The sequence below is a fragment of the Lepisma saccharinum genome, chromosome 14 (assembly GCF_977018435.1).
Source record: "Lepisma saccharinum chromosome 14, izLepSacc3.1, whole genome shotgun sequence".
In the NCBI taxonomy this organism is placed as follows: Eukaryota; Metazoa; Arthropoda; class Insecta; order Zygentoma; family Lepismatidae; genus Lepisma; species Lepisma saccharinum.
In genome coordinates this window covers 64,221,441-64,247,666 of record NC_139242.1, presented here as the reverse complement: position 1 = coordinate 64,247,666, position 26,226 = coordinate 64,221,441, and the positions used below count along the sequence as shown (strand labels likewise).

Genomic DNA, 26,226 nt, shown 5'->3' with positions numbered 1-26,226 from the left:
CAGGTCAAAGTTTAAGTTCGATATCATTTCTTTAAATTTATCTATGGAGTTGAGTAAACCTTGAATATTTAGATGACATAATTTAAAGCCATTTTCAGATCGATTTATTTCAGCTTCGTGCTGTTCCTTTATGTTGTAATTGCTGTGGCAAATATTTATGGGCGACTCATCAAAGTAACTGGAGTAAATTCTGATGGGGAGCGGCGTTTCTGCACCATTGACTACATTGGTGGGGTCATTTAGATTTATCGTTTCCTCCACTGTTGGTCATGAAGTATATATTCTGTCCCGAGTGTGAATTGCATATGGCAATAACAAGGAAAATGTGCATACGCATAACACTTAATTCAAAAAAACAGGTGCTAGTTATCATAGTGACTTATTACTACTATCAAATTTTTAAAAATGTAAAAAATAAATGAAAAATTTAAGAATAAAAAAGTAAAAATTAGTATAAAAATGTGAATACTGACACAGAAGAAGAAAAATAAAAAAAATAAAAATATTTGTTGATTAACTAAAAATGGGAGAAATATAGATTTTTGAGCTTGCCGATATATTCTGGCGTGAGTTAGAATACAAGCTGAGGGTTGTTTAGATTTATATAACAGTCTATTATGTGACAGGTTCATGCCCTCCTTTCGCCACCATCGAGGAATGCAGAGAGTATTGCAAGCTTTGTATGGCTCCATTCCCCTCCCCTCTACTTTTGACTGGTCACCGTTGCCCGTACGTCATTGATGTGTAAGTCATTCTTTAGTTTGTGCTTTATGTTAATATAAATCAATTATATTTCATAGTTATTATTTTCTTGCATTCTTGTTTTACTTTTATTGTGAATATTGATGTAGATTTGTTAATGATCTCTTGAGACAGAATGCATTCAATACTCACAACTACACTAATTTGTGTGTTTTTTTTAATATTATTCTTATTAAAGTATATTTGAAATTAAAAGTAATTGCTTATCTTTGTTTGTTATAACAAAAACTCCTCCCCCCTGGAAAGGTTTGGGGCCAAGATTGTTGGTGGGGGGAATCCCCCCATTCCCCCCAGGATTTCGCACACTGTCACTGGACAATTCTTAACCTCAATTGACACCCCCTCCCCCTTTTATATTTGAAATATGTATGTATGTCCAGATGTTCAGTTGATAGTGTTATTCCGAGCAAAAATTCAAATATGAAAAGTTTTACGATCAAATATGTGACTAAACACACGATTCCTACTTCAAATTGTTCAAAAGCAAGATATTCTCTTTTCTGGGAGTTACGTCCCAATAATGTATTCGATAAGGATCTCCATTGATGGCAGGAGGTAAAAAACTGTAGCAGTTGGAAAAACAACTTCATCTGAAAGAATTCAGTATTTTGACATATTTTACCAGTTTTTCTCACAGGCAGTATATTCTCTCTGGTTCAATAGATTCCCAATGATGGAATAAACAAGCTATACTGAATTCAATATCCTCCCAGCCTTTCTCCAAAAGGAGTACATAACCTCTAGCAGATATATCCACATCCCCACCTTAAATTCTTCAGAAATATTCAACTTATTTCGATTTTGGCTCTAAATTTCTTTACATTCCTCCCCTGATGGGAAAACCATGATCTCTAGTTCAATAGGAGACCAATAGTTAAGTTTAAAAAAACAAGCAATTTTGAATTTACTACTTTAACATATCCCAGCTCCCAATGCAGGCATAAAAAGTCAGTACTGAATTCAGTATTTCAACATGTACAGTGGCACCCAAATGAGGCTGGTGGGGTCATAACACCACTTTGAGTATCTTGAAAAAGACATCAAATTTTCAAAAATAGGGCAAAATACTGGGCACTTCATAATGTTCTTCAGGTTAGGATAATTTATTACAAGAAGAGTATTACACTTACCGCAACAAAACCAGCAACAGTCAAAACAGGAACTCTCACAGTTTTTTTTTGCTCATGCCGTCATGCTGTAGTTCACATGTCTGTCACTACGCAGAGCTAGTTGAGTGCATTCGTGAAAACGACTGCTACACCTGTCGAGAAATTGTTTGGCATTTTGGAATTCCATACATTGAAGTCAGCAATCATTGTGCAATGTGCATTTCATTTGAAATTTGATAAGGACCCATCTAGTGACAATTCAATTCGTGCATGATATAAACAGTTTAGTGAAACAAATTGCTTGTGTAAGTGCAAATCAACTAACTGGTTGCCCATTTACTACCTCAGAAGAAGATGTGGAACACATGCAGCTACATAACTGGATATTACAAAAACAACTGTGTGGAGGGTTCTTTATAAACATTCGTGCTTCAAACCATACTGACTTCCAACTGCCGTGGCAGCTGTCCAATGATGATCAAACAGGTGTCAGTATGGCTTTTGTAAACATGATGCAAATAACTGTTAACATCTGATAAAAATTTAATTGAATTAGAACATAACTGTGTTAACTTTTTATATTTAAGTATACTTAAAGTCTGAATAAATCGAGTCTAACACTTGTGGCATTGTTCAGTCTTTTTTATTTATCATTTAAAAAGGACAACTAAATACATTTCATGGAATACAGTTTCAATGCAGAGTGTGGAAAAGAAGTTACTGTCAAAGAGTTATAAATAAAGAATAATACAGTACTCCTGAGATAATTATGTACACGATGCTTTATGAAGATAAAGAATCTCCTGACGCATTTATCTCCCCAGCACAAGAAGTGCTGCTTCTTCCATGGTGATGCCTTGCAAATGTTTCCCCAACCAACAATGGAAAAATTAAAGTTGCATCAGCATACACCTGGAAAGAAATGGAATAAACTAATGTAAATTAATTGAAAATATTTATTTCTTATTGTCATGTGTGTGATCATGAACGAAGAAGAGCTTTTAATAAAATTGCTAGGAAATCACTACGAGCGGAGATAGTGCCCTAAATTACGATATCCAATTGTTGCTTTTAGTCCACTTTATACACAGAGAGGCTAATCGGGACTGGACCTACAGTTTAATGTGGGATCTAAACCACTATGTACCTCCACCGGGTATCAAAGCCAGGACCCCTTGATTACAAGGTGACGACGATACCACTGCATCACTGGGGAGGTCTAAAATAAATGAGGATATTGTTCCAGTGAACCAATTCATAAGCTTTCAGTACAGAAGTTCCTTTCAGCATATTACAATCAATATGTGAAAATTCTATGGTGCCTATTTCGATTATGCCTAAATTTTTTTTTTGTTTTGTGTCCTTCTGTAGGAACATATTAAGGGAGCATGGGAAGGTGCTTCTTCCTTTCCACTTAATGTCATCTTCAGCTAGAACTAAACAGTGTTCTAGTTTCAAATAATAATTCATGATGGTTGTGAGTAGTGTAATTGAGGATAATATAAACCCAAGAAATGATGAGGTGTTTTGACTGAATAGAAATACTTAAAACTAAGGCAAAATGTCTATAAAATTTTATTGCTACTGTGTAAAACCTACGATTTTTGTAAAAAAACTTCCGAGAAAAGATGACCCCCTCAAATTGATGTGGCTAAACCTGAATTTGCTAAAATTGCTGTTTATAAATTTGTTAAAAATATGGCTTTTCTCGATATTGTTTTAACCACACTTAAAACTAATCCAAGATGCTCATATAAGCCACCCCCACACCTACCTATACACACCTACACACACCCACACACCTATACCTACATATATTTACTTCCGGTCCACTTCCGGTCTACTTCCGGTCCACTTCCGGATTAAGTTCAGAGAATCAATATGTTGACTTGTAACATTCTAAATATTTTAATTTAAGACCAGGTACAACTTGTTTATCTAATACTAAGAAAATATAATATGCAAAACTCTTCTAGAATTGCTCTGTGACTCTTTCATTTCTTACATCATAAACATATGATTTTTCACCTATAAGAATAACACTACATATGGTGTCATCAGGGAGTGTATCATGGAATTCACAGATAATTTTAATGTTTGTCCTGTCATTAACCACAACTTGTTTCCTTTTTGAGGTGTTGATGACAAACATGGGTCTCTGTGTTTTGAATTCACCTTTTGAATGCTGTAAATGCCTCATATAATTTAAGAAAATCATCCTTGGACATGTTTAAATTATAACTTTCTCTAGGAAACACCTCATTTCTGCCATTTTTAAGATATATGTTTTTGATGTTGCAGTTATCAAATTTACTTGAATTTTTTTCTTGATTATTGTGTCTTCCAGTCTGAAACAGTACCACCACAAAATCTGGCATATCATATTGTATACTGGAGAATGAGTTTGTAGCATCAAATTCATAATAGCTACCAGTGGCAGGCTTCTGCACACATTGATATGTATAAAATTGTAAAGGCACCTGTGGATTTTTTAGTATATCTGCTTTGTATTTAAGAGCATAACTAGCTTCATATTCAACTACTGGAATTCTTAGCTCCATAGTCTGAATAAGGCATTTGCCTTCATCAGGTAGGGTATTAGGCAGAGCTGCCCCAGTAGAATTTAATGAACTGTACCTCATCAAAGCATTATTATCATTGGCAGCTCTTCTAAATGTAATTCTTAAACCACCCTTCCACATAATTTCTTTGTAATCTGAGAAGAATCCTGGCAATAGGCGCATAGGAAACAATACTGTGTGACTCTTAGATATTATTTTATCACCAGCTTCAAATCCACCTATTTTGTAGTATGAGGCCTCGGTCTTGGATAATTTTAGTGTGGCCAAAGCAGTAGATGTAATACCAGGATAGTCTACTCTGTTTATAACAACACCATGTTTTCTAATCTCAATTTCAGAGAACAGATGTGGCACAAAATTGTCTACCAGTCTTATATTTGAGTTAGCCGGATAATCACTACCATCGAGCTTGACAACATCAAATTTAATGTATAGGTCTGCTCTGTGAGGGTGTATAAACCCATCTCCTACATCAAGGTCAACCTCAATCTCTGTGTTGGCTTGATTTAAATTTGCAAAGGTCCTCCTGTTTGGGGGGAATGATTGTAGCTCATAACTCTCAATATTTTCCATTTTATTTATTTATTTATTTATTTTTTGTATGTATTTTTATTTAAATATTAATTTCTATGATAGCAGTTGTTGTGGCTCCAGCAAAATCAACTAATTCTTCTTTTTCATTAGTGACTATCAACTCAATATAATCTATTCTATTATGGCACACAGGAAAATATAATGTTGGCGATGGAGTATAGATGATCGGTTCCATGAATTCAGAGTTAGGTTTGAATGTTGCAATAATACCAGTTTGTTTGTGAGTGCCAATGCCATTTGATTTGGTGATCATACCCTCGGCCACATTACAGTGAATATTTAGAGTTTCTATAGCTAGGAATTTAGGTATATTAATAGCAGTGTGTTTAATGGCTGGTTCAAGTTTTGTGTTGTTCTCGAATCCTAATAGCTCTCCTATAGTACCCAGATCTACTGTTTCTGTAGCAGACACAATTTCTACTCTGTGAGTAACAGAATTTTGAGTTAACAATATACCTCTAGGTAACTGAGCATTTAAAGTAGACAAATTATACTGGCCTGGAGTGATGACAATTTTTTGGTCACCAACTGTGATTGTGTTGTTGTGGTGTGTAATATTAGGGATCAAATACATGCCATAAAATGCTCTGAGAGCTATTGTTTTGGGATATACTATATCATCATGTAGTTTGAGTTTCAATATGAATTTTGGCTGGTGAGATGGAATACTCCCATGATGTTTTAGATACCACAAAGCTTTTTGAAAATTTTCAATTGATGGTTTATTTATTTGAGACAGATATCTAAGAACAGATAAACATAGATGTCCACAATTAATATCTTTGAAGTTTTGAATACGGGTATTATTATAATAAAGATTAGTTGATTTTAGATATTTTACTAAATTCTCAGGTGGAATACCTCCAAATGAATCAAATACAAATGCCTCATTGTTTAAATATTTAAGATAACAAATCCAGTGAGTGCCCTGATTTTTGTACTTATCCAAATTAACTATGCCACACTCTTTTTTGAGTGGTTGTTCTGGTAAAGAATCAGACATGTACACTCCTCTAAAATTTTTGATGCCCAGTGGTTTTATTAAAGCTTCAATATCTTGGTTGGTAAGCGGCTCGTTTTTTTTTAACTTATTTATAACTTTCTTAACACCTTTGCGTTGTTTTTCTATGGCCAGATTATGGCGCTTTTGTTCATCTAATTCTGCCTTATTCTTCTTGGCATCTATTACTGTTTTTGCTATGGCAGCCGATCCCCCAGCCAAGCTCCCCACGGCCCCCAATGCTGCTAAAATAGCTGGGATACTAAATATGAATCCACCTATATGTGATTTTTTTCTAGATTGCTGTAATTTTTTTAATTGTGGGGTACTAAGTAATAATTTCATACCATGGCCCTTAGCAAGACAAGAACTTTTTTTCTTGCGCTGTTTTTTAGTTAGAAGACTATCAATAGTTTTAAGAGATTTAAGACCTGCATAAGGTATCTGATACATAACACCTTTGGCCTTCATTTTTTTGGTTTATTATATACATATTCTGGGATTAACTAGTTCAATTAAATTGTAACTAATTTACTTAATATATTACAACCCCCACCCCAGTTTTTGTTTAGTGTTCATAGCTATGGTGGTCCCCAACGCTGCTATTTTTTCACCCAAAGAAGCATTTTTGCTTATAAATCTACCAAATGCAGCCTCTTCTAATTTTTTGTCTGCCACATGTCGCTTGTCAAGGTCGGTATGTGTGTTGTATGCTATGTCATGGTCTCTGCAAGCAGCATCTAGAGGATTAACACCAGGGTCACCTCTGTTTAATCTATGGTCTAGTTTGGTACCGGGACCACAATACTGATAGCCTGGTATATGTAGATCAAATGGCAACTTGTTTATGATGTCATTAACTAGCCCTCGACCCTCGGAGATATTCCAAAATTTAGGTGGTAGAGTATTAATAATTTTTATAAGATATCCAATGCCCTTAGTGTCATTTATTATAAAATTAGACAATTTGGTGCTTATCATGTCCATAATTCCAACCTTTTCATTGTAAAAATTGTGGTTCCCAGCATTTTCCTCCCCAGCTATCATCAATAACCTATCTACAAGTTTCCTGACATCATCAACCCACACAAATTCTTTAGGCAGGGTGTTGTACTGTTTGATCCCACTACCAGTCTTGATCTGTGACCATATGGGCTTGATTAAGTTGTTGTATTTTGCTCCACTGCTAGACTTGACTCTTTTTTGTGTGGGATCATTGTTCTGGTATAAAGCATCTGATTTTATTAATATTTCCTTGTAGTGCTCATAATCTTGATCTGTATAGTTGCCAGGTCTCTTCCTAGTCATCAGTTCCCACAATCCAGGTGTGCCAGGATACTTAACAAAAGCACCTCTTTCTCCAAGATGAGATTCTGAATATACTATTAGATCATCTCCCATAAATGTTACCCTAAAATTGCCAATTCTATGTTTGATGCTACCATCAACCTCTGTGTCGGCATATAAACCAAAAACCTCATCTTTGTTGTCTTTAGGTGTGCTTAAATATTTTTGAGCAAGAAGACCCAATTCAATAGGATCCTGAGTAGCCTCAATTCTTCGAGGAGCAACAGGACTAGGTGTATGAATACTAGAAAGTGAGGTGATTGGATAATCTAATATGTTCCTAGCAGCTACATGTACAAGCTCTGTGATCAAATTTTGATTCTGCTCTGTAACAGTTTCAATATTTTTACCTAGTTCACTAATAGCATCAATAATAGGCTGTTCTGTGCACTTGTGTTGTTCATAGATTCCTCGGTTTTCTACTTTCCATCCCTTAAATCTTTTTACAAGATAGTCTCTTAATTTAAGATCATCAATAATTGGTCTTTTCATGGTTATTTTTATATGTTTCAATGTCTAGAAAATTGTTAATTTTATTTCTATATTTACCACTATTAGGTTTTCTTGTCATATCAATTGTGACAAACCCATAACTATCCTGGTTCCAGCACCTACTGCAAAACTTAGAAAAATTATTGTAGCTCAAGTCACCACCTACATATTCATCATGTATGTGTTTGAGGTTAGTATGATCTTGATGAAACACACATATAAAATTGCTGTTGTCTCTTATTAGTTGTTTTGGTATTTTAGAAAAAGTTTGTGCCAGGTAGAAGCAATCTATATTTTTGTGTCGGCCCTGTGTAAAAAAAATTCTAACCTTGTTTTGGTTTTCCAATATAATATCATCAAATACAACAACAGAGTTATCGAGACATTCATGAAGTGGTTTAACATCTGATTCAAAAGTGGCTATATCCAGTCCATCATATAGATTCATCAGTTGCTGATATTTTAATTGTTCTAAACTCTTAGAAAAGACATACAAGTGTCTGTTTTTCCAGTCTAACCAGTTAGGTGCCAATAAAAAATTATCAATCATTAGTGTAGTTTTACCACAAGCCGATGGTCCAACAATAAGACATCTAATATTATCAGGCAACAGTTTGCCATTTTTCTTATTTTGCTGTTCAGGATCTGGTAGTCTTTTTATAACATCCCAGGTGTTCATAATATTACTTTGTCTGCCTCGATCCAATTGTGTTCTGGGAGACCTAGCCATTTGACCAGTATTTTGTTGCCTTTTTTGCGAATGACTTTCTCTATAAGATATGTGTCGGGTTGCTTAGTTTTGTTAAGTTCTTCTTCATAAAACCTGCCTTTGAGAATTTCTCCTCGGTGATCTTTTATTATATATGTATTACGAGCCCCAGGTTTAACTTGAACCACTGTAAATAATTCAGTACTCCAATTTCTTGTAAAACCTCTTTTGAATAAGTGCTTATATTTGCTAATTCTTACTTGATCACCAACTTTGTATTTAGCTTTTTTTTGTTGTTGGTTGGTATTTAGGATAGTAAACAGTGCTAATTAATTTTTGCTCATCAGATGAAGTTACCTCAGAGGGTTTCATGTTGATTGTAGTGTGAACTGAATTATTATATCTATCTAAAAGTTCTGGTAGGATAGTAATCCATTTATAATTACCTTGAAGGGTAAATTGTTTATACATATGATTTTTTAGAGTTCTGTTGAATCTTTCCACAACAGAGGCCTTAGGATCACTGTAACTCGAGTAATGTTTTATTAACAGGCTTTTAATAAATTGTTGGAACACCAAATTATAGAATTCTTTGCCATTATCTGTTTGTAGATAGCGGGGTGATCTTCCACTCTGATTAATAATTGTCCTGAAAGCTTCTGTAACACATTTTCCAGTCTTAGATTTGAGCGGCAATGCCCAGGCAAATTTTGAAAATGTATCTATGACAGTAAGTATATACTTGTATCCTTTGTTGACCTTGTCTAAATTTTTCAACTGTCCCCCATGAGGGGCCATTTCCACCAAGTCAGATTGCCATAAATCATCTATGCCTTTTGTAACTACTGGTAGTCGCTTATAATTATGTCTGGCTGGTTTGTGTAATTCATCAACAATAATTTGTCTAGACATAATATGTAAACAAGAATATTGCAACTATAGGGTGTTCAGCAGCCGATACTACAGGATTTTCTAAATATAATTTGTCTCCTATTTGTATTTTAAATTCCAGAGATCCATCATCTTCAGCATAAGATGTTTCTAATGTATTGGGATCTGTAAAATCTTCTAACTCTATATTGGTGACTTTTGGTTTGTTGTCAGCATTTGTTATTGATAAGGTAGGGTAGTGGTGTGCTTGTGGTTGTAGCCAATATTTAATCTTGATTGGTCTAAGTGTACCTCCAACAAAAAACTGGTAATAAAATTGTGCAGGGGACAGCTTATACAGTTTCCCACCTGGTGTAAATGGTGAATTATATTCATTGTTAGGGATACTGTTTAATTCAAGAATTACTGTATGCTTAGGATTCTCGATTAGGCCAGTTATTTCTTTTTCTGCTGTAAGCAATCTATTTATTACAGATTCAAGATGCTCGTTGATAGTCCTAACAATTTCATCGTGGCCTGGTTTTATTCTTATGTCTACAGCAAGTTTTTTGTATTGTTGCACAATTTCTTGAAGCTGGGTGGCAAAAACAGACAGAGTATTTGCTTGGTTGGATTCCATGGTCCCTAGTTGTTGCTTGATGTTTGTTACAATTTGCTGTAAATTTTCAACAACTGCCAATTTAGAATTTTGGGCAGTAAGATCATGGACTTGTCTTCTGATATCCTCAAATAAAGCATGCAGTTCATTAATATGTTGATTGGTTGGTAGAGTGGCCACTGTCTGAGTAATCTGTTTGATCTCTGTCTGGATATTCTTGATATCTTCTGATTTTAGTATGCGATTTACTGCTCTTTTAATATTTTTAAGTTCTTGAGATGTAGGCAGATTTGCTACAGTATTCTGCAAAGATTCAAGTGCTAATTTCACACTATTTAATTCACTAGCGTCAGCCACACTACGCATAGCATCTTGGAGCAGAGTTATGTCTGCCTGAGTAGGTGTCGATTGTTGTAAAATTTCAAGTTTTGTTTGAATATCATCGATCAAGTGGTGAAAATGAGATAGCTCAGATTCGGTGTTGAGGTTTTCAAGTTTGGTGATCTGTTGCTGGACACTGACAAGAGTGTCTACAATACCAGGCAAGCGGGATTCTAGAGTTTCTTGTACATTTGTCAGATCATTTTGTACTGCTGCTATGGTACCCTCAAGGTGAGTTATGGTACTCTGAATTTTTCCAAAATCTTCATATGTTTCAAGTTGCAGTTTGATGTTGGCAACACTACGAGTTATAGCATTCAGAGCATCAGAAGATGGTAAGTTGTTCATAAAATTTTCAAGTGTCTCAATTTTTTCTTTAACCTCGGCTATGGCATTGTTCAAGGGGTCCAGATTAGGTATCTGTAGTGATTGAATTTGTTCTTTTAGAGTGGAAATTACTAGATCAAAATCTTCTTGTGATTTTATGCTTTTGACAATTGTTTGGAGCTATGCCTGGACACTACTAATTTGCTCTTCTAGTTGCTGTTTCAATTGTTCAGAGTTAGTATTCTGAGTTTTTAATTTGGCTTGAAGAGTTGCTACAGCTTCCTCTAAATTTTGAAAATTATCCAATGTTGCCAAATCAGTATATTTTTGAAGCAATAATTTAAGTTCTGAATCAATTTTAAGAAGATGGTCCATGCATTGTGATTGTAAATTTGTAATTTCTAGTTGAAGACTGGCATTAAGTGTGGTTTGTAAAACTTGTAAATCACTTCTTAATTTTTTCACTCTGACATCAAGCATCAGAATCTCATCACTGTGATCTTCATGTCTTGTATGGCCAAATATATCATTAGGCATTTTTGTTTTTATTTTGTTTTAGGGGTTATTTATTATAAAATATCTAATTCTTAATTCTATAAAAAAAGGTATAAGTTTGTCATAATATCCCGGGACCTCAATATATAAACAATCACCGGCAGAGACGGTATATACAGTACCAGAAATCATGTTTGAGTGCTTAATTCTATAAATATTTCTCCCTACTGAAATTTTGACATCACCCTCGGGAGTTGTAATAAATTGTAATTGACCACCTATAGGTAATTGGTAATGATTTAAATTATTATTAAATATGTATAATGTTTTACCTGTTTTATCATCAACATCTGTAAGTATGCTATTCAAATGAATAATTAACAAACCACTTAATTTAGATTGTATATCAGGAGAGGGGGCTGGTGTCGGCAAGTCCATAATATCTTGTTTTTTAAATCCAAATAAATTCATTGGCATGTTTTATTTATTTCAAATCATGCTCTGTTATTGGGCATTGTTTATCACTTCTCAGGTCACAATGACCCAACGGTAGAGTATGTATGACACATGATAAAATACATCTCTTATCGTCATGTGGGTCCAGAGCCACTTTTCTTACAATATTTGTGGTCAACAAATGATCCACACTCTGGATTCTACATTCTGATGTTCTAATTAACCTATCTGATTTAAGACAATCTTCGTAATCTTTAAATTCAAGCTCTTTATCTACAATTACTCTACCAATGCCCTTGGCTTTTTTAGTAACACCACCACTACATGTTTTAAAATTATACATCTTGGCCCTTAACCCAGCAAATCCTACAATAACATCGCCAAGTGTCTCATCTTTTAATTTGCCAGGCACCTTTTTGTTGTGGAGTTGAATTTTTGAATGTTCACTGGTATCAAAATATTTAAATAATTCAGGATGTGATATATCTTTATAAACATCTTCTGTTTGAATATCAAGAATAAAACTATCTGTGTCCATGTACATTAATTTTATACGATCACCATAAAAAGGTTTTAACACATCATAATAAAGTTTTAACATATGTAATTTCGCCAATTCTAATATCACCGCCCCTACATAAATAGGTTTATCAAACTTAATTTTTGTTTTTTTTCATATTAAAAAGTGCCATATTGTCATTATAAATTCTTCTATAATTAAAATTAGGCTTTGCCACTAATTTTTTGCTCCGGCTGGGGTCGGTAACTAATTTAACATCACTATGCTTTCTAACATTTTCTATTGTTTTGCCATATACTGAATTTACCATTAATTTAAACAAAGTTTTATCAAATTGGCTTACTGCAGATGTTCGAAGCTCGGTGTTCGTATCAATATATGATTTCAACCATCTTGAGTGCCTGAACCTTAAAACTTTGCCAATTTTAGTTACTTTAACACCATGACGCATCAAAAATTGAAGGTTTTTGTAATATATTACATAATCCTGTTTTGATTCCAAAGTCATCAATTTCTTTTGTTTAGAACCGGGTGAACACTTAACCTCAGGAATTGGGGGCAGATCAGAAAACTTATTGTGTAAATCTTCAGGAATTGTCAAATCAACCTCTAAGAATAAACCATAGTGACTGTCATCAAAATCCTGAAGATCCCCAATATTAAAATCTTCGACCCATTCAAGCTCTGCATATGGTAATTTATCCATCATAGCATGACCATACAAGCTATTAGCATCCACATAAAGTATATAATTTGATGGCAATTCTGGATCATAATCAGAAATATATTTATTATTAGCTCTGGCATATCTCTGAGAGCATTGCACCATGCCACCTCTTATACATTGCTCCATAAACAAGTACATATCTTGATCTTGGATTAAATTTAACTCCATTTTAGTGTTTAAAAACATTGCAGACCATGCTAGCCCTGGAGCACTATAGAAATAAATTGGATCTAGCTTATAATTTTCTATTGAAGATTTTCTAAATGCCTGAAGTATATCGGCTAAAAGAGTTACATCAAGTTTTAAATATGCCTTATGATAGTCACCAAGTGTCTGGCATTTTAAATTTGTCCACATTAATTGAGCATGGTGATAATCTTCATCAGTGATTTCGGATGCCCTAAGTTTACTATAGAATGTTTGTTTTGGTGGCAAAGCACACTCATCAAATTTAGAAAAATCTGACACATAGTCATATGGGTATACCCCTTTTCGCCTAATTAATTTCAAATCCTGATTTGGAAACATGTCACAAGTAATTTTAAATTGATCATCTGATAATTGACTGGCCAAAGTAGCCAAGCTAGCCGACAGAATTCTATATGAATCAAGAAATCTTAAGTGAATGGAAACACTATTAACTTTAATTATCTTGCTAATAGATATATATTTCTCATCATTTTCTGCTAAAATATTTAAATTCTGCTTGTCAAACCCCTCATACCTAATCAAGTGATGAAAATTATAATTGGATGCACCATGGCAAAATATCGGGACAAATTTTGGTCTCTGAATCTTAATATTACAATTATTACACAGTGCCATTAAGAATTTACCATTTGTATGGGAATGGTGTTTCACCTTGATATTTGTATCTGAAAATTCACAATCACATACCAGACATTTTTTTGTATTTTTAAAATTTTCAATTTGTTCTTCTGTTAAAGGCATCATAGGTTTTGATTTTAATAAGATATTAGATGCTATGTCATGGCACTCATTTTCTATTCTATGTGCAAATTCTTTGATAGCATTTGGTCCCATATATAATTGTGGTTCACTAGCAACACCATTCTGTATAACTATATAACAAAAACTAGAAGGTTCATGTAACTGGTATGATGTAATTGAAGATTTATCAGGATCTGGGTTGCAGAATGCAAGAGGTTTGAGGTTTGATTCAAAATCACAAACTATATATGCTGGGTGTTCCAACAAGGCTTCAAATTTCTTGAATTTTGCATTTTCATTTGGATTAGGCATCACCATATGATCAGGTTTATGGTTGCCACAATATTTTAAATGTTCAACTAACTTGTTTTTAGCAATTTCTGTATTTTCTTCACAAACTTTATTCACCATTTTTTGACCATCAAATACAGTTAAACATCTTCGGCACAACTTAAATATTGTTTTAGATTTATTTATTTGTTTTCTTACTAAAGCTTCAAGATTGCATATTAAAGTATAATGGTATGTGCCATCTCCTTCAATTAAAAGCAAATCAATCGGAATAGCAAAATCATCATCAAGTGTACTAATTCTGAGAGGTTCTATCAAGCAATTTCCAGCACCAGTAGAACAAATAAATACATTAATAGATAATGGTTTACCATTGATATCTCTGGCCTTTTTTTCAAATTTATCAATATTCTGAACATACATTGGATATTCTAAGCCCTCCATAGCATCATCAAAATTATGTTCGTATTGTTTATAATAAGTTATTCTCTCAGGATGCCTTAAAACTGGATACAAAGCAGCTAAAATACACCACAAAAAGCATTTCTGATCATTATTTTCTATGTTAACCACGGCTCTTTTGTTTTTAATATTAGCAGGTAATGGCACATATGTCGAACCTTGTAGTGGGTTAAATTTAGAAATATTAATATCTAACTTGTGTGGACTTCCACATAAACTCCATCCAGATTCTTTTGCCGCAAATTCAGTGTGTTTAATATTCAATTGCTCTATCAACCTGCTTATTATTTTATCTAAATTTTTATTTGAATAAACAGCTACAGTTTCTGTTATGTGGGGGTGTGTAAATTTTGATCCATTTGATTTTTTATATTGTGTAAATAATTTGAAAGATAATTTATAAGAGTTATTTTGTTTATTTAGAATATCCTGCACATCAGAATTTATATTATTCAAAAAATTCTTAATATCACATTTTGGATCTGATATAAAACGGTAATCACTTAGTTGACCATTAAAACTGCTATGAATAGGTGTATAGCAGAACTGCTTTGCTGGATTATAATTAATAGGTGTTTCAAGTTTTCTTTTTAGACCAGATGAAGATGTAGATAGTTGTGATAAAGTAGAAAACTGTGCAGAACAATTATTTTTATGTTTATATAAGAAATATTCCAGACTATATTTTCTATGGCAATTTGGACATATTATTGTAGGTGTTCTACATTTGTCTGGATTACAATTCTTTTGGTGCCTAGCCAAATTAGAGCTAGATATATTCTTATTGCATTGTTTACAATATTTTTGATTTGGCATTTTTGTTATTAGTTATAAGATTTTTTGGGGTTCAAATTAAACTTTATATTTAATATAAAATATCAATTGGGTTTAGCAGTGTATTTTATATAATTATTGTATATATTTAATATGTTAATATTATTAATTTTTATTCTCGGTTTATTATATCAGATTTCTTGGGATTCAAATCAAAATTTTATACTTAATAAAACTATGACAAATTGTAATGCCAATAGCTTACGTGCACAAAGATAGAATAAGTATTGATCCACAGAATCACTAACCTACCACAATTGCATGTCAGCACTGGCAATGACCTAATGTGTATTGATCTTGTATAACACACAGAAACAGATTGCAACAGCGACAAGCCAAAACTCTAAATATAAACTAATTACAACTAGATGTATCAAATATCAAACTCTTTTATATAAAATATAAGATTCTTGTTCAATATATTAGAAATATGTTTAATATAAATAATAAGAAATTCAGTATATCAAACCAAACAGAGCTATAATATGAGGAGCACTGGAACAACACGTCTGTACTCTTCAACTATTCTCACAATATTAACTATTATAGTTAGTAGGTGAAACAGGCGACTCTGGAACCATCTTTTGACCTACTTTCTCGCCTTAATGGATTTCTCGCGTAAGGCACGAGCAGTGTTGCCAACTCCTCACTCGAAAAATCACCAAGGTTTTTGTTTTACGCACTAAACTAACCTACAATGAGAGAAAAAATGGACAGAAAAAAGCTCTGGCATCACTTTTTAAGCTATTTTTTATGCTAACTCGTTTTTTGACCCACATTTGAAATGACTTACGATATTTTCCTATAAGGCTGCTTTTTTTTTACTGTAAGCCCCCCCCCCCTTTCCCCCAGTGTAATCTACCACGACCTGCTAATAGGCTTTTGCTCTCAGCGTAATCCGTTTTACGCACTAAACTAACCTACAATGAGAGAAAATTAGACAGAAGAAGAAGAAAAGCTCTGGCATTAGTTTTTTTAAGCTATTTTTTACCTTCTGCAAATCTTGCTTTTAGGCCAACTCGTTTTTTGAGCTACATTTGAAATGACTTACCTATAAGGCTGCCTCCCTTTTACTGTAAGGCCCCCCCTCTCTCCCCTTCCCCCCCTTTTTTAGTGTAATCTACTACGACCTGCTAATAGGCTTTTGCTCTCAGCGTAATCCGTTTTACGGGCTAAACTAACCTACAATGAGAGAAAATTAGACAGAAGAAGAAGAAAAGCTCTGGCATCAGTTTTTTTAAGCTATTTTTTTTACCTTCTGCAAATCTTACTCTTATGCTACCTCGCCTTTTGATCTTCATTTGAAATGACTTACCTATAAGGCTGCCTCTCTTAGTGTAAGGCCCCCCTCAGTGTAATCTACTACGACCTGCTAATAGGCTTTTGCTCTCAGCGTAATCCGTTTTACGGGCTAAACTAACCTACAATGAGAGAAAATTAGACAGAAGAAGAAGAAAAGCTCTGGCATCAGTTTTTTAAGCTATCTTTTACCTTCTGCAAATTTTGCTCTTATGCTACCCCGCTTTTCGACCTATATTTGAAATGACTTACGATATTAAACAAAAATATGTTCACTCGAATATGGAGTAGGTTACGAGAATGAGCAGGAAATTGCATTGTGTTGGTTTCGAAATGCCGTTCTTTTATCTCTAATGAAATTCTAAAGCTTTTTATTACATTGAAATACCTGTAATGCGAAGGGGGATTTCGCATGCTATGAATATTGACGCAATAACGCAAATTCAACAATAGGTAGGCCTTGGGATGACGGAAGTATATATAGTAATGTCAGTTAGCAGCATAGATGCCAGTGATGCAAGTCCTCTTATCTCTAATGAAATTCTAAAGCTTTTTATTACATTGAAATACCTGCAATGCGAAAGGGGATTTCGCGTGCTATGAATATTGACGCAATAACGCAAATTCAACAATAGGTAGGCCTTGGGATGACGGAAGTATATATAGTGACGTCAGTTAGCAGCATAGATACCAGTAATGCAATGCGATGCATTATTCAAAATGACGTGGCTGAAATGTATGGGGAAGAATCTTCTAGAGCGGATTGTGTCGGATTTCTATTGGTCCACGTTGCGTTGGCTAACATTTCACTTTTGACCTTATTAGAAAACCGTATAAAACTTAAAGCACTGGTGTAGAAAGTTCTGTTTTTATTTTAAACGATAGTGAAAAGCATTTCTGCAGTATTTTCCAAAGGTAAGTAACTTTGTTTCTTAGCTTGCATGAGTTAGCTTTGATTTATAAGTGTGGCTTTGTTTTTGTGAGTTGATTTTTGAAACTGGACCTACAGTTTCAAGAACCACTTGTGGGGGTATCGAAGCCTTGATTACAAGGCAACGACGCTACCGCTGTGCCATCGCAAAGTCTAGTGAAAGTACATAGTTATTCGAATCTTATTTATTTAAAATATTTAGTTTTTATGCACGCTTATTGATATTAAACCTCAAATTAAATAAAATCTGACAACTATATCCAATTATACTTATGGCTACAGAACGAGCATTCGCAAAAAGTGGCTTGAGATTTTTTTTACCACGTAAACAAAATGGCCGACATGCCAAATATGAACAGGCTATATAGATTTGAGAGAGAGAGAGATGGATAGGAAAAAAAATTAATTAAAATTTAATTTCATGATTGCAACACACGGAACTTAATGATTGATTTATTGATTTAGTTTATTTTACTTCGCGTTTTGTATTTGTTGGCTAATTTGCGAAGATTGGGGATGAGTGATGAAATGGATGAATAGACATTCACAAACAACCAAGCCCGACCGGGATTTGAACCCGGGGCTCTTGGCGTTGCAGTGCGATGTGCTAACCAGTCGGCCACAGGGTCGGGGCAAACACGGACATACATAAAAATTAAATGTTTGGTGCTGATCACATCACACATTACCAACTATGTATTGGACTTCCCATATGCACAGATATGAATTTATTTTTTGCTTGTTGTAGTGCAAATATGTCGTCTGGGGCCTCCTCCATGGCGCAGTGGTAGGTAGGTTTGTATTCAAGGGTTCGATACTCGCTGGAGGTACAAGTGGTTCGGATAACACTTTAAAACTCTGTAGGTCTAGTTCCGATTAGTCTTACTGCACATAAAGTGGACTTAAAAAAAATACCAACTTAAATGTTGTCCGGTTCGGGTGACCTAGACCTACAGTCTAAAATATTATTTTTCTCCTCCTCTCTCTCTGGCCAAGATTGCAAATAATTGCAGGAATAATATTTTGTTTCAATATTGAGCTTATATTTAAATTTATACATGTGCGCATGCGCGCAGGGGGTAAATTTTATTTTTTGATCGGGGTGGGTTGTAAGGTGAGTGAACATGTAGGAAAAGTAGTGGTATATTAATTGATTTATTGATTTAGTTTATTTTACTTTGCGTTTTGCACTTTTTGGCTAATTTGCGAAGATTGGGGATGAGTGATGAAATGGATGAATAGATATTCACAAACAACCATGCTCGACCGGGATTCGAACCCGGGGGACCCTTGGCATCGCAGCGCGATGTGCTAACCACTCGGACGCAGGGGTTGGGCAAGTACTAATATATACATAGATCAAAGTTACATGGTTCTAGACCCCATAGGAGCCGAGAAAATCAACGTCTTGGAAAACGTCTTAAGACAAATATCTTAATCTTTAAGAAAGTCGACTTCCGGTCTGTCAAGATGTTACTTCCGGTCTGTCAAGAAAATTTTCTTAAGACAATTATCTTAAGACGTTTTCTAAGATATCGATTTTCTCGGCTCCTAATTGAGCTAGGATGATGATTGTGGGTTTGTTGGATAGGTTTTGATGATAACTACTCAACTACAAGCAAGCCCCCCCTCAATTTGTTTAAGAAATTCGATTTGATCCTAAAAAACACTCTGCATCCTATTGGAGTGCTTTGGATGTGTTTTTAGATTAAAAATTTTGTAATTGGGGAATGTAGAAAAGCTATTCTTGCTTGTTGGCGATATTTTTTAAAACTGCTCTGTGACCCTCTCGTTTTTCACGTCGTAGGCGAAGGACTTCTCTGCAATCAGGATGACACTGCATAGGGTATTGGCAGGCAGCGCGTCGTGGAACTCGCAGACGACCTTGATGTTGGTTCGATCGTTGACCACAACCTTCTTTCTCTTAGATGTGTTGATGACGGTCATGGGTCTCCGTGCTTTGAACTCGCTGGGCGTGTAGTACATGTCCACGCTTCCCTCGGTCACACGTTTGTAAGCCGAGAACGCTTCGTAAAGTTTGAGGTAATCGTTTTTGGTCACGTCGAGGTTGTAATTCTCGCTAGGGAACACTTCGTTCCTACCGTTCTTCAGATAAACGTTCTTGATCTTGCAGTCGTCGAACTTGCTGGAATCTTTTTCCTGATTCTTGTCCCTCCCGGTCTGAAAAAGCACTACGACGAAATCTGGCATGTCGAACTGTATGTTGTTGAACTGCGTCGTCACGTCGAATTCCATGTGACTTCCCGACGCTATTTTCTGCACGCACTGGTAACCGTGAAAGTGAATCAGCACCTGCGGACTTTTCAAGATCTCCGCTTTGTACTTGAGGGCGTAGTTCGTTTCGTATTCCACCACCGGCATTCTCAATTCCATGCTCTGGATGACGCACTTGGCTGCTTCGGGTAAAGTGTTGGCTATCGGCGTGGTGCCGTCCGGACCCAAAGTAGCGTATCGCATCAGTGCGTCGTTGTCGTTGGCCCCTCTTCGAAACGTAACCCTCAGTCCCCCCTTCCACATGATCTCCTTGTAGTCCGAGAAGAAACCTGGCAGCAGACGCATGGGAAAGAGCACCGTGTGACTTCTCGTCGATATTTTGGTCCCGGCTTCGAATCCCCCGGCCTGGTAGTACGCTGCGTCTGTTTTGGATAATTTCAAAGTTCCCACCGCCGTCGACGTGATGCCTGGATAATCTATTCTGTCGATGACGGTGTTGTGTTTCCTCACCTCCACCTGCGAGAACAGGTGAGGCACGAAGTTGTCCACGAGTATCAAGTTTGCTGCTGCGGGAAACGCGTCTCCGCTTTCCTTCTTCACCACGTCGAATTGAAGGTAGAGGTCCGCTCTGTGAGGATGAATGAACCCGTCGCCTACGTCCACGTCGTATTCGATCTCCCTGTTCGCCTCGTTGAGATTGGCGAACGTGCGACGGTTGGGAGGGAAAGATTGCAATTCGTAACTTTCGATTTGCTCCATTTTTTTTTTTCACTATGTATGTTATTTATTATACGTTGATCTCCACGATGGCAGTGGTCGTTGCACCTGCGAAATCCACCACGTCTCCTTTCTCGTTCGTCACCACCAACTCTATGTCGTCTATGCGGTTGCGACATACTGGAAAATAGATCGGCGAAGAGGGCGTGTAGATGATCGGTTCCATGAACTCGGAACTTGGTTTGAAAGTGGCTATGATTCCCGTCTGCTTGTGACTTCCTAATAATCCGTCCGAAGATTTCGTGATCATGCCTTCGGCCACGTTGCAGTGTACGTTCAGAGTTTCGATGGCTAGAAATTTAGGAATGTTGACTGCCGTGTGCTTGATGCCAGCTTCGAGTTTGGTGTCATTCTCGAAACCTAAAAGTTCTCCCATGGTGCCCAGGTCCACGGTCTCCGTAGCGGATAGGATTTCCACTCTGTGCGTGACCGAATTTTGAGAAAGGTATGTGCTTTGGGTAATTGAGCTTGCAAAGTGGAAAGATTGTATTGTCCTGGCGTGACGACGATGTGTTCGCTTCCGACGCTAATTTTGTTGTTGTGCTGGGTGACGTTAGGTATGAGGTACATGCTGTAGAATGCACGCAGAGCCACGGATTTAGGATAGACAATGTCGTCGTGCAGCGTGAGTTTCAAGATTGAAGATTCGCTCGTGAGATGGAACACGCCCATCCTAGTGATGCTGTTTGAGGTTCCACAGTACTTTCTGGAAATCCTCGATCGTAGGGTTATTTATTTTAGAGAGAAACGCGAGCACAGAGAGGCAGAGATGACCGCAGTTCACGTCTCCGAAATTTTGAATGCGTTCGTCGTTGTAGTATATAGAGGTTTTGCTCGTTTTCAGATAATAAATTAAATTTGTAGGCGGAACACCTCCGAAAGAATCGAAAACGAATGCTTTATCATCATTTTTGTGGTAACATATCCAATGCGTGCCTGGATTTTCTTGACCGTCCAAGTTGACTACTCCGCATTCTCTTCTTTTCACGCTTGAAGGTAACGAGTCGGACATGAAAACTCCTCTGAAGTGTTTGATTTGTAACGGTTCGATCAGAGATTCAATGTCTCGGTTGGTGAGTGCTTCTGTTTCTTTTTTTTAAACTTCTTCATCACGCCCTTCCCCTTCTTCTCCATGGCCAGGTTGTGACGTTTCTGTTCTTCCAATTCCGCCTTGTTCTTCTTCGAGTCGATGACGGTTTTCGCGATGGCGGCACTTCCGCCGGCCAAACTTCCAACGGCCCCCAATGCTGCCAGGATGGCCGGGATGCTGAATATGAAACCTCCGATCTTTTGCTGTTTCCGCGAACGCTGCAATTTTTTCAATTGAGGTGTGCTGAGAAGTAATTTCATTCCGTGTCCTTTCGACAAGCAAGAACGTTTCTTCTCGCGTTGTTTCTTGGTGAGTAACCCATCGAGGGCACCTAGATTTTTCAGATTGGAGTATGGTATCTGGTACACGACACCCTTGGGCTTCATGTTGATGCTCTATGTGTTATTTTCACGGTATGTTATTTATATATATATTCTGAGATTTTTCTTGTGTAGTTTTTTACGGTATGTTATTTATATATTTTCAAGGCCTCGCAGTCGCTACACAAATTCTATTACGTGCTTCGTTTTCTTGCCAAGAAGTTCCTTTGTCCCCTTGTACACGATTCGAGTTTTGTTCTCGATTAAAATAGATAGCTTCTCGTCGGATAACATGTTAGCGTATCGATCTGGTAAAAATAGACTGTATTGTGCGTTGAGCAACAGACGTACCTTGGGACCATACTGGGTAGAAACGATTGAACCGGAAGTTATCGTGTAAGGTTTGTCGACTTCCAATTCCTGAATTTTTACATACTCGACTGACAAATTTAGCATTTGTTTTAATGCTTGGAGATCACTTATTTTTTCGGTCGTCATATCAAAAAAAATTTCAAAGTGTTAGAGAGAAATTTAATTGTTTTTTTTTCACGATGTGTGTTATTTATATATACCAAAGATTATTTTTTTATGATGTGTGTTATTTATATATCAAGTTTTTTTTTTTGGCACGTATATATATTATTATTTTTTAACAGAGGAAGAAAGTTCGTGCTTCGGAAAACGCGAGGATGTGCGTAGTGATATCTTCCTTCTCCTGCATAGACTTGTACCAATCATCAGTATACTGTCTTCTTCCCTGCATCGCCTCGTACAGTTCGTCCGACCTATCGTTTAATTTTTCCCCTGCAGCCGAAAGCAGAATGTTGAGATCACCGCACCTCAGGCCGCTGATCTCCCGAAGAAGGTCCTTGAGAACCATTTCACAAGGGATGCGAAATTCCGGCATTGTTCTTGCCATGATTACAAGTTTATTAACATCTCCGTTAACTACCTTTTTGAATATTTTAGATAGTAGCTCGGGTGGCAAATCAGTTATGCAAGCCATGTTGTTTTTTTTACTGTATGTTATTTATATACCCCACCCCAATTTTTGTTTCGTGTTCATGGCGATGGTGGTACCCAGTGCGGCGACCCGTTCACCCAACGATGCGTCTCTACTCACGAATCTTTCGAAAGCTGCGTGCTCTAACTTTCTGTCTGCTTCGTGACGTGCGTCCAGATCCGTCTGCGTGGTGTTGTAGGCGATGTCGTGATCTTTGCATGCGGCGTCCAACGGATTCACACCCTTGTCTCCTCTCTCCAATCTTTTCTCGAGTTTGGTACCCGGTCCGCAGTACTGGTAGCCAGGTAGATGCATCTCGAAAGGTAACTTGTTGATGATGTCGTTCACGAGTCCCTTTCCTTCGGCCACGTTCCAAAATTTCGGAGGCAGCGTGTTGATGATTTTGATCAGGTAACCTATGCCCTTGTCGTCGTTCACGATGAAGTTGGAAAGTTTCGTGCTGATCATGTCCACGATGCCAACCTTCTCGTTGTAGAAATTACGGTTGCCTGCATTCTCTTCGCCGGCTATCACCAACAATCGGTCCACGAGTTTCCTCACGTCGTCCACCCAAACGAATTCTTTGGGTAACGTGTTGTAGCGTTTGACCCCGCTGCCTGTTTTGACCTGGTTCCAAATTGGTTTGATGAGATTCCTGTACTTCTCGCCGCTGCTCGATTTCACCCTATTCTGCGAGGCGTCGTTGTTCTGGTACAAGGCATCCGTCATGATCAGAATTTCCTTGTAACTCTGGTAATCTTCGTCGGTGTAATCTTTCGGCTGCTTTTTGGCGACGAGTTCCCACAGTCCCACCGTACCCGGATACCTGGTCCAACTATCCTTGTCGCCTAAATTGACTTTAATGTCGTTGCCTTCGAAGGTCACCTTCGATTTCCCAATCTTCCACACCACACCGCCGCCTTCGCTGGTTTCCATGCTGGGATACAATCCGAACACTTCATCCTTGTCGAATTTCCCCGTGCTCAGGTAGTCTCGTGCCAAAGGTCCCAACTCGATTTTATCCGAAGACGACGACGTGCTACCTATGGCTCGACGTCGTGCCGGTGCATCCTTCAGTTCGAACGGCGTCGAAGGAATACTCGAAATGGGCGTGGGTACGGCGTAACTTTTAGCTGCGAGCGGTACGAGTTCGTTGATCAAATTTTTATTTTGTTCCGTGACACTTTTAATTTCTTTACCTAGACCGCTGATGGCATCGATAACAGGTTGATCCTGACGTTTCTTCTCTTCGTAGAATCCGCGATTCTCGGATTTCCAACCTTTGAAGCGTTTCGCGAGGTAATCGCGAAGCTTGAGATTTTCGTCTTCGATTTTTCGTTTCGTCATGACGTTATTTATACACGTTGTTTCTCACAACGTCGCAACGTTTAGAAAGTCGTTGATTTTGTTTCTGTATTTTCCCTCGTTGGGTTTTCTCGTCATGTCGATCGTCGCGAATCCGAAATCGTCACCGTTCCAACAAGTAGAGCAGCAGCGTTCCGAAAATTGATTGTAGTTCATGTCTCCGCCTACGTAGTCATCGTACGCGTGCTTGAGGTTGGTGTGATCTTGACGAAACAAACATATGAAATTAGCGTTGTCGCGTACTAACTGTTTTGGAATTTTGGAAAACGTTTGAGCTAGGTAGAAGCAATCCATTCCTTTGTGACGACCTTGCGTGAAAAAGTTGCGAATTTCATTTTGATTTTCCAGGATGGCGTCGTCGAACACGACGACTGAATTTTCACGACAATCGTCGAGTGGTTTTATTTCCGAGGCGAACGTTGCAATGTCCAGACCATCGTACAGTTTCATCAGTTGCTGGTATTTGGATTGCTCCAAACTTTTCGAGAACACGTACAGGTGCCTGTTCTTCCAATTTAACCAATTCGGTGCGAGGAGAAAATTGTCCACGAGCAGTGTCGTTTTCCCACACCCCGAAGGACCTACGATCAGACAGCGGATGCTGTCGGGAAGCAACTTACCGTTCTTTTTCTTCGTTTGACTTTCCGGATCCGGTAGACGCTTCACCACGTTCCACGTACTCACAAGATCACTTCGTTCGCGTCGATCCAACTTTTTTCCGGAAGTCCCAGCCATTTGACAAACAGTTTGTCACCTTTCCTACGCAATACTTTCTCGATGAGGTACGTGTCGGGGTGTTTTGTTTTAGAGAGTTCCTCTTCGTAAAATCTTCCTTTCAAAATCTCGTCGCTACTATCTTTTATTATATACGTGTGTCGGTTTCCGGGTAGAACTCGAACCACCGTAAAGAGTTCCGTGCTCCAATTTTTTGTGAACCCCTTCTCGAAGGTGCGTTTGAATTTGCTGATCCTCACCTGGTCTCCAATTTTGTATTTAGCTTTCTTTGTCGTGGGTGTGTACTTTGGACAGTAAACTGTAGAAATTAAACGCTGCTCGTCAGATTTCGTAACGTCGGCTGGCTTCATGCCTATCGTTCTGTGTACCGTTTCATTATAGGTGTCGACGAGTTCCGGCAGGATGTCGACCCATTTGTAAATTCCCCGAAGCGTGAATCGTTTCCACATGTGTGTTTTCAAGGTTCGATTGAATCTTTCCACGATGCTGGCTTTGATGTGACTGAAGCTCGAATAATGTCGAATCTTGTGTTTTTGAATAAACTTTTGGAATACGGCGTTGTAAAATTCTTTACCGTTGTCCGTTTGCAGAAACCGTGGTCGTCTGCCGCCGCTTTCGCGAAAAATTAATTTGAATGCTTCCGTGACGCACGTTCCCGTTTTCGCCTTCAAAGGTAGAGCCCATGCGAATTTCGAAAACGTGTCTATGACGGTGAGAAGGTACTTGTTGCCCTTGTTCAATTTATGCACGCTTTTCAAATTGCCGCTACTCATCTCCACGAGGTCACTTTGCCAGAGGTCGTCGATGCCCTTGGTTACCACAGCCAAACGTTCGTAGTTACGGCGTGCAGGTTTATGCAATTCTTCGACGATGGCTTGCCTAGACATTTTTTTAGAGATTACGTTTCAAGAGAAGCACAAGCGTGATGGGATTCAAAGAGGGT

At 37.3% G+C, this 26,226-nt stretch overlaps 1 protein-coding gene across 5 annotated transcripts in view; it reads right to left on the bottom strand.

Moving 5' to 3' along the window:
• Positions 1-2,498: 2,498 nt before the first annotated feature.
• Dhps (Deoxyhypusine synthase) overlaps positions 2,499-26,226 on the bottom strand; it is a 47,512-nt gene continuing 23,784 nt past the window's right edge. For all 5 annotated transcript variants that reach the window (XM_083135011.1, XM_083135010.1, XM_083135013.1 and 2 more), the window contains exon 9: positions 2,499-2,783. In XM_083135011.1, coding sequence (XP_082991137.1) covers positions 2,655-2,783 — 129 coding nt within the window. In that variant the 3' untranslated portion in view covers positions 2,499-2,654. The remainder of the gene's footprint in view (positions 2,784-26,226) is intronic.